The 15759-nt window shown below is 37.7% G+C and overlaps 3 protein-coding genes and 1 long non-coding RNA gene across 4 annotated transcripts in view; 1 reads left to right on the plus strand and 3 right to left on the minus strand.

Annotated features, from left to right (window-relative positions):
- Positions 1 to 2196, minus strand: part of polr3f (polymerase (RNA) III (DNA directed) polypeptide F) — a 3613-nt gene extending 1417 nt beyond the window's left edge. The window contains exons 1-8 of the mRNA XM_059543744.1: positions 1976 to 2196; positions 1670 to 1787; positions 1530 to 1597; positions 960 to 1027; positions 735 to 847; positions 510 to 653; positions 319 to 426; positions 1 to 59 (exon numbers count right to left, since the gene is read on the minus strand). The exon at positions 1 to 59 is cut by the window's left edge and continues 133 nt beyond it. Of these exons, the coding sequence (XP_059399727.1) occupies positions 1 to 59; positions 319 to 426; positions 510 to 653; positions 735 to 847; positions 960 to 1027; positions 1530 to 1597; positions 1670 to 1787; positions 1976 to 2031 (734 nt within the window). The 5' untranslated portion in view covers positions 2032 to 2196. The remainder of the gene's footprint in view (positions 60 to 318; positions 427 to 509; positions 654 to 734; positions 848 to 959; positions 1028 to 1529; positions 1598 to 1669; positions 1788 to 1975) is intronic.
- LOC132131975 (uncharacterized) overlaps positions 1 to 15759 on the plus strand; it is a 243516-nt gene that overhangs the window by 27974 nt on the left and 199783 nt on the right. The gene's annotated exons all lie outside the window — the stretch shown is intronic.
- Positions 4850 to 10389, minus strand: LOC132131433 (cysteine-rich protein 2-binding protein-like). The gene is made up of 10 exons (XM_059543450.1): positions 10131 to 10389; positions 9907 to 10028; positions 9605 to 9726; positions 9325 to 9506; positions 8671 to 9090; positions 7307 to 7857; positions 7093 to 7226; positions 5693 to 5868; positions 5420 to 5610; positions 4850 to 5341 (listed from the first exon to the last, which is right to left on the minus strand). Exons 1-10 carry the CDS (start codon positions 10387 to 10389, stop codon positions 5168 to 5170), a joined length of 2331 nt encoding a protein of 776 aa, XP_059399433.1. The 3' UTR covers positions 4850 to 5167.
- On the minus strand, positions 12137 to 12894 carry LOC132131434 (protein PET117 homolog, mitochondrial-like). Its single transcript, XM_059543451.1, has 2 exons — positions 12716 to 12894; positions 12137 to 12283 (listed from the first exon to the last, which is right to left on the minus strand). Exons 1-2 carry the CDS (start codon positions 12809 to 12811, stop codon positions 12146 to 12148), a joined length of 234 nt encoding a protein of 77 aa, XP_059399434.1. The 5' UTR covers positions 12812 to 12894; the 3' UTR covers positions 12137 to 12145.

Here is a 15759-nt window from a genome sequence, read left to right on the forward strand (position 1 = left end):
TTGCCATCATAGATCAGCGTGTTTAGAATGGTCTCAATGTCCTCCATGGATAAATCCACCTGCAAACAGGAATATCATACCTTATTAAACCTATTATGTTCATTCCATTCAGTGAGTTATTGTAATGTTTTTATCAGCTGTTTGGATTCTCATTCTGACGGCACCCATTCACTGCAGAGGATCCGTTGGTGAGCAAGTGATGCAATGCTATTTTTCTCAACTCAAATCTACATCTTGGATGGCTTTAAGGTGAGTAAACATTCAGGATATTTCATTTTTTGCCTATTCCTACTCCTTGAAGATATTGTTCACACTCACTTTGCTGATGCCGAGCTCACAGATGTACTTCCACACTTCATGAGAGGTGGCAAATGAGCTGTTTCTTTGCACCATGGGGCTTTGCTTACTGTCTCTCGCTGCTTCAGCCTGAAAATACACACATTTCTTTTGAACTCAAAGCCTTATATTTTAAAGATCAGAAAGAGGAATGAGAAATATTACATCCTCACCTTACTTTGCAGGAACTTAAAGCACTGTTGGTTGAGAACCTCAACAAACTCCGACTCAAAATCCTGATCGCTGTACCAGGCGCCTCCTGTCACAGATCGGTCCGGCTGCAGGTTATACAGCATGTAGACCTTCTTCTTAGAGGCCTGGATGGGTAAGAGATTTTAGTAGGTCTGAAGCTTATTAAACATTTCAAATGTTTAAATAAGGTTTGGAGATCAGCTCACCGCAACAGACTTCACCGCTTTGATGAGCTTCTTACTCTCGAGATTCTTGAGGATTTTATTGATTTCTGTGAGTGGGAGGTTACTCTTGTATCGGATGTCTCTGCTCCAAATTCCTTTAGAAATCAGAAAAAGCTATTGATATAAGCTGTCAGGATTAATATTAATTGTGATTTATTGAAAAAAGTAAAAATAAAACAATATGCAAAATGATAAAATGCATTGCACCTTTATTTCCAGCATCTTCTATGATCTGGTAAACTAGCTTTTCTTGGGTATCAGAGCCTTTTACTTTACTGTCAAAAAAAAAGAAACAGTAATGAACTGAATTGATATTATTTGAATTATTTTATTTTAATGACTACTAATTCACTAAATTTGGCATATTTAGTAAATTATTATTAATTAAAATTCAGATTCAAAGAATTGTATATGTTTTATATATACATATAATCTTATTTTTTATTAAGTTAATTCATATTAATTCACCACATCGATAAGTTTATAGTGAAGTAAAATTAATGTATTTTTAAAATACTAACATACTAATACTAATATTAATTCACTAAATTTGTGTGCACACATTTAGTGAATTAGTAAAAAGATATAAAGGTGTGTGCTATATTGCATTTTTTTAATTTGATTCTATTTAAGATTAAATGGATTCTGATTAAACAAATAAATGCAATATTGAGTAAAAGTACATATTTCTTTTTAATAAATCCACTAATTTGTGTGCAAATCATATTATTTGACATGAATTTGTTTGTGCACATTCTTGCATTTAAAGAGACCAACCTTGCAGACTGAGCATCCTTGAGCCTGTATAAAAGGCCATTGCTGTTTTTGAGCAAGTCTAACTGACCCTGAGAACACAAATGAAGAGTCAGACATGAGCATAAAGGCATGTTTCATGCAGCTGGAGCAGAACATCTCACCACAGACAGCAGTCTGTTGATGGCCATGGCCCGCTGCTGCGCCTCAACATGAGGCATGTCATTCTGGATGACCTGGTCTGTGATCCCATGTGGAAACTGCTGACACAACTCTTTTATCCTTCAACACAGGAAACTATCGTTAGTAATTCTATAAACTTAGGTTTATAAATACTTGCAATACACAGAAATGACAGAGTAGCTTTGGTAGTAAATGTAATTGATGCTTTATTCATCCACGCATCGTCATATGATGTAAACAGGCCAAGTTAAAAGGCCATGCTTAACGCACGGATGCGCTCCACTCACCTATTCTCGATATCTACAGGGTCCGTGGACTCTTTTTTTACTTTAACTTCTGTCATTGTTCGTCAGGATGGAATTACTTGACGAGAACGCCAAATGTCAATAATATAAATAATACATTCGACGATAAATTAAAAGTTTAAGTCAAATGCTGTGTCGAAGTTCAGTCTGCGCTCATGGTCGTTTGATAGGCGGGGAGAGTTGAGAGGTTGCCAGATTGAGTAAAATAAAGACGCAATCGGGTTAAAACATAAGGCTACAGTCAGCGACCTCCCTCGTTTGAATAAGAGAATATATTCACATTCTTTTGTAAATAAATTCGAGTGTATTTTAAAACAACTCCACAAACTCACATCCGCGATTTCTAATGTTTATAACCAAATCAAGCCCAAGATCACTTATAAAAAGCGGACATGGCAACACGGACTACCACAGTGTGAGGAAAAAAACAAGAAAACTCACAGCGCCATCTACTGCGATGGAGGACGAGCAGAATTACACTTTGGCATATAATTGATAAATCTCTCAGTCTTCATAAATTTGGTCATAATGATTTTTATTATTATTAATATTTTGCTGAACCCATTTGACAAAAAAAACCTGATGTATCCAAATAATCAATTTTGTTATTATTTTTTTATATCCATTTAATCATCTATGATTTATTATTAGTTGATTTATGTTTCTCATGTTAATCTAAATCACATATTCATATTCAAGTATTTATTCGTTTACTCATTTAGTTGCTCTTACTCATTTATGTTTGTCTCGGTGTAATATTTTTAGTATTATCCAAAAATATGTATGTTATGCTCATTTTATATAAGTTTGAAAGTTATATCGGTAACACTTTAGAATTGGTAACACTTATTATTTGCTTATTAGCATGCACATTACCTCAATATTAGCCATGTATTAGTGCTAATTAAGAACATATCAATGCCTTATTCTACTTGACCTTATTCTCCATCCCTAATCTTACCCAATACCTAAATCTAACAACTACCTACTAACTATTAATAAGCAGCAAATTAAGAATTTATTGAGAAAAATGTCGTAGTTAATAATTAATAAGTGTTACCTATTCTAATGTGTTACCATATAGGTGTATAATATATATATTTAGGAAAACACAAAATAATAAAATATAATATATATATATATATCAGTGAAGATTTTGAGATGAAATATGAGACATGATGGTGAAGAAAACAATCATGACCTCAGAAAAATCATAGTAAATATCACTTGAGAACAGAATATTTTTATTGTGCATCATTTTCAGTCAAGTTATAATTGTATTTAATTGTGTGTATTTTTATTATGCACACATTGTGTAAAGTTATTATTTTATGCAAAAAAAAAAATTAAATGCCATTTCCATCTATGTCATTTCAGTAAACCAAATTCTATTAACCCCATACATCATTTGAAATATACTTGAAATATTCAGAAAAAAATAATAAAAATAATAAAACCACAGGATTCTCATTTGATGCATGTATATCCAATAGTAGATCAATTGACAAAACTATTATCATATTGCAAATAAATGAATAATATGCCTAATTTGCTTTTTGCTATATACATATATATCTTGTGACAAATTTGCACTCTTTTACGTCAGATATTCCCAGTAGTAAATCTCGCAGAGCTTTGAAAAAGGCCCTCGATTTCTCTCTCAACGTCTTGACCCTGGTTCATCTGGACGGCTGACGGTTCAAAACACGCAAATAACATTTTACAACATGCATAAAAACCCTTTCAAACAACCCTCACTATGATGGTGATCACTGTTATCTGTTATACATCCCGTTTCACTTTTTTCACACTCCCATCAGAACCGGAGCGCAGATAGAGAAGTCCTCTTAAAAAACCTGACGAGCACTCTGATATCACGGATCCAGAGAGAGACAGATTTCCTTAGGTGAGCTATCTACGTTTATATTCATTATTTAAATATAGTTATATTCATATTCATCTTTCTGAAGATGTCCAAAGTGCCTGAGTCATCGCCCTTTCGATCCTTTCGCCCAGTTCTGTCTGCACTGTGGAGCACCTGTGGCTCTGAGACCTGCTCAAAGACTGCCCCCTACTGAAGGAGGAAAGGTACTACACATATGACTTATTCAAAATTCAGGGCTAGTCAGATAATAAGTGATCATTTAACAATAATATGAGTATGTTCTGGGATTTGTCATAGATGGGTCTGTGTGTGCATTGTAAGACCATGGTACCGCTCAGTACAGCCACATGTGTGGTGTGCGAGTCTCCACTGACTCAACAACTACAGTCGCAGGCTAGTCTGAGACTAGAGGTAAATTATCATCACTCCTATTAGTCTATTAAATGCACTTATTAGATCAATTCTTAGATCATTCTAGGATAAGCTCATCTGTCACTCTTGTGGGATGGGAAACCCTGCTTATATCAAACACTGTGTCAGGATTTGGCATCTGCCCACACTGCCAAAAGCACCAAAAGTTGGTCAAATGACCATGGTGTTGGTGTGCTTGACTGGCCAGCAAACTAACCAGACCTGAACCCCAGAGAGAATCTATGAGGTATTGTCAAGAGGAAGATGAGAAACAAGAGACCAAACAATGCAGATGAGCTGAAGGGCACTGTCAAACAAACCTGGGCTTCCAGACCACCTCAGCAGTGCCACAAACTGATCACCTCCATGGCAGTAATTAAAGCAAAATGAGCCTCTACCAAGTATTGAGTACATGTACAGTAAATGAACATACTTTCCAGAAGGCCAACAATTCACTAAAAATGTTTTTTAATTAATTTATTTAATTCATATTGCTACAGTTATGAGCCTGTGTAGCACTTTTGACAGAAAATTGTATAAAAAAAAGAGCCAACACAATATTAAAAATTTCAATATTTAATTAACAGGTTGTGACATTTATCTGTGGAATTGTGTGAATACAAAATAAACACTTTTTTTTTAAACTAAGGAAAACTAATATAGTTTATGTGGTCATGATTTAGAAGGAGTTATGCTGGTGTATGTTTACAGAAAAATAAACATTGAACCAAATATAAAATGAATCCTAAGCCTTAACAGGAAATAACACAACAAATATGACACTCTTTGTGATGACACTAACAAACACTCCCTGACTGGCGTCTGAGTCACATGACGACAAAGTTACACTAATGTACAAAACCCAAACTGTAGGCTCCTCAGCGGCGCAAGCGCAGGAAGAATGCATGCCTGCACTCTTTGCTGTCCACCGGGTAGTATTTATCATAAAAGTCCAGGATGTACTCCTCTGTCTTGAAGCCGAACTTCTGGTAGAGCAGCATGGCAGGGTTGCTCGCCGATACGTGAAGGGTCACATCCTTTCCCATGCAGGTCTACAGAAAGGAGAAAGGAAGATTCCTGTATCAACTGAAGCTTGTAACCTCTACGTGGTTGATTTATTTTTGACTCACCTGAATGAGATGGTAGATCATGAATGTGGCGATACCAGCTCGCCTCCATTCAGGATGCACCAACAGGAAGGAGATGTAGGCCTCGTTGTATTTCACATCCGGCACCATGAAGCCAAAACCGATCACAACTTTCTTGTAAAGCACCACCACGCTGAAATCAGGGTACTGGAGGCACTCTGACAGGTCGATACCTGATAAACAGAAGAACGCATGACTCCTACAGAACCTAGTTTCACCCAAAGTCTGTGTTTGACAGGATGAAGAGATGATTACCAGGCCAGAAGATTTCTTGGCACATGGAGTTGACAGAGGGGATGTGATTGGGCCGCACATAGCAATAGTCTAAAGGTGCATCAGGTTCAGCGACCCAAGACGGGTCCTTCCTGTGAGGATACGCACGGATCTCTGAGAGCAAACGCAGCTTCAGCGGCCGACTCTCATAGTCTCTCCTACACACAATAATACACATTATCAGAAACATATATATGGGTTAACATGGGTGCAGCTTAGTTTTTTTTTTGGTATCTGTGAAAACCTTGGCCATTAAGGATGCACACCTTAAGTTATTTCAAAAATACAATATTAATACTTTTATCCAGCAAGTATGCATTTCAAATAAATGCATCCTTTTGAACTTTTTTTAAATGTTTCCTGAACAGCAAATCAGCACATTAGAATGATTTCTGAAGGATCGTGTGACACTGAAGACTGGAGGAATGATGCTGCAAATTCAGCTTTGCATCACAGGAATAAACTACATTTTATAATTATAATAAGGTATTTTACTTGTAATAATATTTCTAAATATTAGTGGTCCTACTGTATTTGTGATCAAATAAATGCAGACTTTGTGTGCATAAAGGCCCCGATATACTTCAAGCGAAGTTCGTTTTTGTTCTTCGTTTCGGGGCAAAAAGAAGTATGAAAAGGCTGAGCGACTTTATACTGTTTCCGGAAATTCCAACACCCCTGTGCTGCTGGAGGCGGGGTGTAGATTAATGTAAACATGACTCGCGACGCTCGCGCATATCCCCTAAAAACACAACAACTAAGAAATAAAGAAGTGTAGGCAATCTAGGTGTGAGACGGGCACCAATGGTCAGAATATTATAAACAAAAGAATAATGATTAGTTCAGAGTCAAGTATCATGTTTGCTTTACAAAATAACCATAATCAGTCCTTTATGTGAAGTGTGCATGGTTCTGCATGGACTGAAGACCCCAATTTCCGTCCCCAGTTGCAAAGTCGTGTGTTTGTATTGATTATGTGCTTTGTTTTTGAAAAGTGTATACATAAGTATACACACATTTGTTATATGTAAAAAAATATTTTAATAATCTTTTGCACTAATGATAAAATGTGATCCCATGAAACCACTTCATTAAAAAAATAGAATAATATTTTATCTATTTATTTGTATTATTTTATCAATGCAATGATTAATTAATTATTTTCTATAATCTAATTGCTCATCAATTTATGGTTCTTAATTCCCAAAGTAATGAACATTTTGGGAATGTAAAGAAATCCATTTCACGAACCTGAAATATACAGAATTTGCTTTATTTCGGGACAGACTTGCAGATTTCAAAAGTGCAAGAAAATCAGTTTTTCCATGCTGCATCAAATCTCAAGACATTAAGATTGAGTAAATGTTCAGATGTTCATGTACCTGATGTAGGGCTTCAGCACTCTGGACGTGTAGGGACTCTTGATGGTCTGATCCATGCAGGCATCAGAACCCATCAGCCTGTGCCAGAATGACACTGTGGACTGATAGAACCCTTTCCTTACGGTCGCTGTTGACTGAGGATCAAAACAAGACTTTTAATGAGTTTCTCAGTAGGAGTAATAATTCATACTGTACATGTTTTCTTCTGGCTTACCTGAAAGCGATCAAGTATACGAAGGTCCTGGCTGGTGGTTCTGTATTTCCCTTCTCCGCTCATCCTGTGGTTGGCCAAACTTTCTTGTGCCCCGTACATGCCTCCCACCAGGCTGAGTGTAGCGCTCACGGCCTGATCCACGTCCAACAGGGGGAGCCCTCGCTCTCTTTTCGCCTGCCGCACGAGTAGCTTGCGATGCAGTCTTTTGGCCTGTGGCGTGACGGCCAGCGCTTGCGGACACGCCTCCAGCCTGTGGAGCAGCATACGCTCCTCGTAAAGGCTGATGAACGTGTAGCGCGGGGCGGGCGAAGACACACAGCCCTCGCCTTTATCCTGGAGAACCTTCCTCCGCTCAATGCCACGCCCCCGTCCTGCTGGCAATAAGCCTTCATCATGGCCCTCGTCTTCACTCTCCAGTTCTTGTTTGATCAGCTCTGCTGGACGTATTTTTTTCCTGACCATGATGGTGCCGGTGGCCAAAGGCATGCTGGGAGGGGGAATATACTCCATCCCGGGGTCGATAACGCCCTCGGCATCCAATTCTTCATCATCTGGTCGAATGTAATACAATGAACATAATCAACAAACAAAAAATGCTGTGTCGAAAAGCCTACATTTCTAAGTTTTTTCCTGTTTATTACCAAATATGAATAAATTATCAATATACAAAACCATACAAATACGGTAGTTGGAGTGGTTACAAGATATACCGTATTTTCTGGACTATAAGTCGCACTTTTTTTCATACTTTGGCTGGTCCTGCGACTTATAGTCAGGTGCGACTTATTTATCAAAATTAATTTGACATGAACCAAGAGAAAACATTACCGTCTCCAGCCATGAGAGGGCGCTCTATGCTGCTCAAAAGTGCTCCTGTAGTCTACACTGAAGACATAGAGCACCCTCTCGCGGCTGTAGACGGTAATGTTTTCTCTTGGTTCCTGGTTCTAAATAAATGTGACTTATAGTCCAGTGCGACTTATATATGTTTTTTTTCCTCATCATGGCGTATTTTTGGGCTGATGCGACTTATACTCAGGTGCGACTTATAGTCCGAAAAATACGGTATCTAACGATATGATCATGCACATCTAGTCAGTAAAGCCGGTTCCCTGATTAGCGGTAAATCGCCATCACCTGCTTTCAAATGGAGCGGCATTTAATAGACAGAGTCGTAGATCACTGACAAGCTACGCAATATCGCGTTCATCTTGTGTATTCATCGAAACCTTCTGTGGCTGGTTGCATAAACTTCTTATTATGAAGTCTATGGTAAGTCTATGGCATCTTTTTGTCAGCATCTTATCAGACGTCTAACATGTCATAAACAGCTGTTTGCTCAGTTAGAAAGTGCAGCAACTCACCGTGGAACAGAGCCTGAGGGGGCATAACATCTGGGATGAGATCGGCTTCTGACAGCAGACTGGGCGTGGCAGAGTGTGAGGCGGGCGTTCCAGGGGCGGAGAAGTCGGGCGATGGGGAGGGGGAGGGAGAGGTGAGCGGGGTTCTGTCAGAGGAGCTGAGAGAGGAAAAGTCAATGACTTCACCCTTCTCCAGATACGGCTCCGACCGCCGCACACGATTGCCCAGTTTGACAGGTGTGGACGAGGCACTGCGGTCTAGAAACCCAGCCGCTTCCTTCTGCGCACGCCGGATCTCTTTAGCCTCCTGTGTTCGGGAACGCTTTTCTTTCAGCTGCATGGCGTTCTCAACTGGGTTCCTACTTCCACGCTTCCTCAAACCCTCCACGGTGATTATGGGGTCCAGGGACGGCTTCGACACAGCTGGAGAAACAGCATGTAGATCCAAAAATGTTATAATGAGGAAAAATTACAGCATTACAAAAATGCATTTACATATCAAATCACTGATACCAATAAGCCATGTTATCACCTTTAAACGACGGCTTCGATCCACATTATTTTTAATGTAAGAGCGGACGGGGCCGAAAACGATCTGTTGCTACTTCCGTTATGTCGAATTTTTAAAATAAACCTATATCAGTTAACTACTACTACCTTTGGCTTTGAGTGAAGCCGCAGAGCTTTTCTCCCCCTCGGGCCGTAGAGTAGGTGGCCTGTTCTGAACTAGCTTCCACCAGCCGGGTTCTCCGAACTCCTGCGCTCCCGAACGGAAAAATGTTGGGCTGCCGACAGACAGACACCCAGCCACGGTGCTCCACCATGTGGACGTCTTCTTTCTGAGCGTTTAATCATAAAAAGTAAAGATATTTCTCTTTTAGAATCAGGTTAGAGTGATTCTAAAACAAAATATAAGGTTTTTGATACTCAATCTCACCTGGAACCAAGCAGGAACGTCCAGTGCCGACTAATAAAAGCACAAATATCTTCCTTCCATCTGAAGTAACCTTGTCGGCCGGTGCCCTCTAAAGACAGGTTATACATGGCCAACATCACCACCTATAAACATAATATCAAACAATTCAGAGACAGAATTGCATCACATCTCATGAGTCTTTATTATCAGATTTTTATTTATAGTAATGTTGCATAAGTACAAGTATCAAAGTATCGTTCTGATACTTTTGTCTTGCTAACTAAATATGGTTTCATTTATTTGAGTATCTCCAGATTGTGTACCTGCTGCCAGGTCAGCCTCATCCTCTCAAAACTCTCCTTCCGGTCTTCGGCGCAGTCCGAGCAGGTGAACTTGAAAAAGTTGTCTCCTTTCAGGTAGCTAGGCTGCTCTCCACGCAGCTGGGCTGAACCAAACGAGGAGAAAGAAAAGAAAGAGAGCTCTGAGACGAAGCACTTTTTCAGATGAGTCTTTATTGAGTGAACGAATGCATCACGAGTCTTCTCACCGGCCGGGATCCATTTGTGGCACTTGTCGCAGTAGAACGACATGTCTTCGTTCCAGCTTCCCTCCCCGTCCTCCCCGATGTCACTGTTCAGAGAGTCTCCACTCTGGTCGTGAGACAGATCCACGGACGTCTGGTCCTCCGATTCCACAATGAGCAGAGTTTCTCCCTCCACCTCACCCTCCTCCAGACCCTCAGAGGCTGACGTGCACATGGTCTCTTCGTCCTGGGACGCGAGACCCCTCTGGTCCCCAGTGTCCATTTTTCAATCTAAAGAATAAGAGGAAGTGATTAGATACAGTGTGACAGACGCTTGGGACAGTTGACAGAATTATCATGATCATTTTTAGGTTATGACGAGTTTGACGACCATTTGAACCATTCAAGGGCAGGAAGATGCAAAAGAGAATTGAAATCAGTATTTTCACGCTGTACCGAAATGAAATACTTATAGTATGCAAACAAGCACAGTGTGTCCAAGTTCAAAGTATTTAAAAAAACAGTAGGCAAAAAGTACTCGGATGACATACTCTGGCAAGATTTTGAAGTGTGCATTTGATGGACACTTTTTTCCCATGAAGCCACAAGAGAGGATTAATGAATAGAATTGGTAGCGCTGGTAGATCACATGACTGTGACAACATGGTAAATGTAACTCATCGTGCATCTTATCAAACCTTAATTGCATGCATTTGTGCTATCGCTTGTCATTTTTTCTTATTTAATGACTGAGTGTTCACTGTCTTGAATAATGTTTGAACCTTAGATTAGTTGAAACAGAGAATACGGGAATAGAGCATTGTAAAATTTCACTGGTCTCTTAAAATATTGATTTCATAAGTATTATGAACTAATTACTTATTAATTAGAATAGAAGATAACATGGTGGGTTATTATTATTAGTTGATCTTTGAGATATCGTCATATAAAGGTGCATTCATACTAACTAACCACTGTAAATGGTATTGTAATCGATCAGAACCGTGGCATTTCGCAAACATACACTGCTGTTCAAAAGTTTGGGATCAGTAAGATTTTTTTCACTTTTTAAAGAAGTCTCTTATGTTCATCAAGGCTGCATTTATTTGATCAAAAATACAGAAAAAAATGTATTACTGTGATCAAAGTTGAATTTTCAGCATCATTACTCCAGTCTTCAGTGTCACATGATCCTTCAGAAATCATTCTGAATTGCTGATTTATTATCAGTGTTGGTATCGTTTGTTTAGCTGCTAAATATTTTTTTGGAACCTGTGATCTTTTTGGGGGGATCCTTTGATGAATAAAAAGTTAAAAAGATCAGCATTTATTCAAAATCGAAATATCTTCTAACAGTATAAGTATTTACTGTCACTTTCTTTTAAATTTAACACATCTTTGATTAATAAAATTATTTGTTTCTTTCAAAAACAGAACAGTGGTGTATATTGTTACAAAAAAATATAGATTTTGAATAAATGCTGCTCTTTTTAACCTTTTATTGATCAAAGAATCTCGAAAAAGCATCACAGGCTCAAAAAAAATATTAAACCGCAAAACAATGGTTTCCTGCATTGATAATAAATCAGTATATCAGAATGATTTCTGAAGGATCATGTGACACTGAAGACTGGAGTAATGATGCTGAAAATTCAACTTTGCATCAGAAATAAATTATATTTTAAAGTATATTGTAATAGAAAACAGTTATTCAAATTTGTAATAATATTTCACAATTTTCCTCTTTCTTTGCTTCTGTTTTTGATTAAAATAAATGCAGCCTTGATGAGCATAAGAATCTTATTATTTTTTATTCTGACTTATCCCAAACTCTTGAACGGCAGTGTACGTTTTCTGTGTATTTTTGTCGATCAGCCAGCCTCCACAGTTTACCATTATGAAAATTGTAACCACGGTATTTCAGTGGCAACTCTTATTAAAACTTTGCTGAAATCGTGAGAGAAACCTGAGTAACAGTTATAGAACTTCAAATTAACAGAAAATAATAATATTTTGTTGCAGCAGTCTACCTAGTCTGTTTATGAATTGTGTGGTGGCGCGCTTTCAGCCTCTCGTCCGTCGCGCTCGCTCACGAGCTGTCTGGTCAGCTGGATCTGCTCGTCGAGAGCGCGCAGGTTCTCGCGCTTGCGCTCTGCGCGAACTCCCTCGCGCAGCCTCTGCGAATGTGACAGACGTGCGGTTACAAATAAACACTCCACATTTTATGCTACTCGGATGTGATATTTTAATGTAATATCAAAGGTACAGCTAAGTTTTTAAAACATCAAAAACGGTATTTGTATATAACGGCAGCTTGAACACACGTTCTGACTGCAAAAACAACTGCCAGAGTTAAAATAAAGTAGTTCTCCGTATAAAATTTGAGCCAAAATATCACACTGACTACTAACTGCCGTTAATATATGAAAAGTATGTTTTTTGTACTTAATGCATTAGATAAAAAAGCGAAACAGATTTCTCTTGCACATCTTGACTTGTTTTGATAGCACACATACTGTACACTACAGGAAACAAGAATGAATACATAAATAACAGAGCCTCATAAAGGCATGGTGTTCATATGGCTAGCAGGGCAAGAGTGTTTTTACCTGCCTGTCCCAGTTCTGCTTGATATGAACTCCTGCGACGGTGCTGATAGTGAGCACTATTGACAACCCCAGGACCACCTTAGAGGCCGTGGACATTGTTTTTGAGCATTATTGAAAAATGTTTAATATAGCAGGAACATAAAAGGCTAGTGCACTTTGGAAACAGAATGGAGTGGATTCTTTTGTGGTAGCTTCAATAGGATGTCAGGTGTTTCACTGCCGCCTACCGGTCAGGAGGTAGTGCGCATGCGCAGGGCCTATACTGTCATCTTTGATAATTACTTGCTTTGATTTTCAAAGTATTGTGGGATCAATCCTATTCCAATTCATACGTGACCCAATATTATTATGCATCTCATTGTCGCTACATATACATACAGAAAATGTTCATAAAAGACACACTGTATATGCTGCATACTTACTAAATAAATAATGTGCTATTCCTAGCATGACTGTTGATTGCAGTGACCGTATTTAACTGTTGTTGCAACATATTTAATACTTTCAATCTAGTCCAACATGCTTATCAACTCGATCAGGTTATTTCATCAATTCAAAAATACAATTTCTGGTGTAAAGACTGATTGCATATTGATCTGTCAACAAAAATCAGTAAGAAGGCAAGGCAAATATGTTGTTTTGTTGAATAACATCTTTGCGTCCTCACCAAGTCACTAAGTTTTAAAACTTAAACGCAATTTTTTTTATTTTATTTTTTTACTTCCTCTTGCCTCAAGTCTGAATCCATGTTAAGAGTCAAAATGTATTAATTAAATAGGATTAAATCTGAATTAAATTCAGCTGTGTATTTCTTAAATTAAATTTCAAAATGTATGTATTTTATATTTTATATTTTGTTTAAAAAAAAAAATATATATATATATATATATATATATATTTTTTTTTTTCAGAATTAATCACCCTTGAACATTATCATACACAATATTTTATAGTAATAATGTTTGAAATGTCAGCTATGCATTTATATTTTATAATAAAAAATTAATTAAATTTTTTTTTAACATGCATTGATCTTTGGTGTAGGATTTACTTTATATTTACTTAGAAATTTTTACAAAAAAATGACAAGCAACATTGAATTAAACGTGATTTTTTTTTTGATAAATAGCTTTTTCTTGTAAATAATCCTTTTATTTGCACCATCAAGAAATAATTTTATAGTGTATTGAAGTAACTTTTCAGAATGCTCTAATTTACCTTTTAAAATGTTTTATAAAATGGACTTAAAATAGAAACGTTTATCTGAAAACAATGTTGATGTTCTGCACAATTAAAGCCTGGAATGATAGCGGTGTTTTAAATCTTAAATAAAATCTTTATACTGAGTTAATAAAATTCTCCTGTAGTGTGCTTGTGTAGAATTTCCTTCATGTCGGCATGTTTTTGCCTGACCATGTATACCCACAATGCAAGTGTCACTAGAGTCAATTGTTGACTGTGGAGAATATGTATGTGTCTGTGCGATGAGTTGAGTTAGAAGGATGAACATGCATATCTGGTGTTTGGAGTTGCTCAGCTGCATGTCCTGAGGGGTTGTAGTAAAGGTTTGTTTGATGGAACACCCCTCGTCAGTGACGGCAAAAGCAAACATCCAGTGTACTCCACAGCTCTGTAATTGTATTTACCACTGCTGGCAGATATGTTTGTTCCCAAAGACCATAAACCGCTTGGGCTCAAACTGGGAAATTGAAGTCTAAGCAGATATGTTGCCTTGAGACTTTCAATTTGCATGTTGGCGGTGAATAAAGGGAATGTTATCTCTGAAAGGCTGTCGTGTGTATTGGCACATCATTATCACCAGGAACAAGTATTTTGGAGTATGGCTCCTGTGTCCATCTTTCATTTTTTTCAGTATTATCTCATGCCTTTTTGATGTGCCGTCCAATCAACACACCTTGGAAGCAGACTTATCAGCTGGATGCTACTCAGCAGCGTCCTGTAATAAGACATCAGCATGGGAAGGGATGTCTCAGTACTAAGTAAACTGATTTCCTGGCTGTTTGTTGATCTGTAGACTGTCCTTTTCTTCATCAGATCTGGAAACGATGTGTGAATGGCTTCCCTCCAGATGAGCGAGCGACGATGTTTTACCTGGCCTCGCTTTAAACAGGTTACGAGAAAAAGAAAGATTCTGTGTTAGTGCAAGTGGGTGGATTTGTACAATGTTGACAGTGTTCTAGAAGTATCTCCAAAAGTTCAATGACCTTTGGAGCAAAGCTTTAGGGGAACATGGACTGATGCAAGGTTTAAATGGAGGCAGGCTGAATAAAACCTCTAAAATGTTCTTGTTTGAAGAGTTTACATGATTTTGTACGTTATTTGGTGTAATCAATGACATATTATATGTATAGATGCTGTACATGCAGAGGAAAATGCACTGTAAATTTCAAAATGTAAATTTCTTTCTCTCTACTTAAAAATTTCACATTCACTTCAATGTGTTACTTGCCATTCCTTTGTAATTGAGAAAATTGACTAGCATTGTACAAGTGTAAATTGTTTCACTACCACTTTTTGTCAGTGTAAAAGTCAGTTTCAATCTTAGAGTAACGTCACTGCAATTTTATCTCACTTTTCACAATTTTGTCGCAATTGCAAATGTATCTAAAATGACTGTGGCTTTATTTTGCCTAATTTAATCTATTTCTTAAAATTGCAAGTATTTCTCTTAAATTCTGACTTTTTGCTAATTGCACATTTCGCAATTGCTAATTTTCATGTTATAGTATGCCTCATAATGTGTCTATATAAGGCTTCCATACTTAAAAAGTAATTGCATGTCTCATCGACAAGATACATGTTTTGAGCTGACATTCACGTGTAGGTTGATTTGCAAACTTAAGTTCTCAATCTTAGGGGATTGTTAAGATATTTAACTCAATAATGGTTGCATCTCAGCAAGCACCACTAACAATAATCACACAAACATCACAAATTCAGTATAAATTTGTTAGCAAAGGCTTTAATCATTAGAAAACAGAGCAGCGAACGACCCTGCTTGTTTACTCAATGAATAACGGGTC

Source organism: Carassius carassius, chromosome 48, assembly GCF_963082965.1.
Source record: "Carassius carassius chromosome 48, fCarCar2.1, whole genome shotgun sequence".
Lineage (NCBI taxonomy): Eukaryota > Metazoa > Chordata > Actinopteri > Cypriniformes > Cyprinidae > Carassius > Carassius carassius.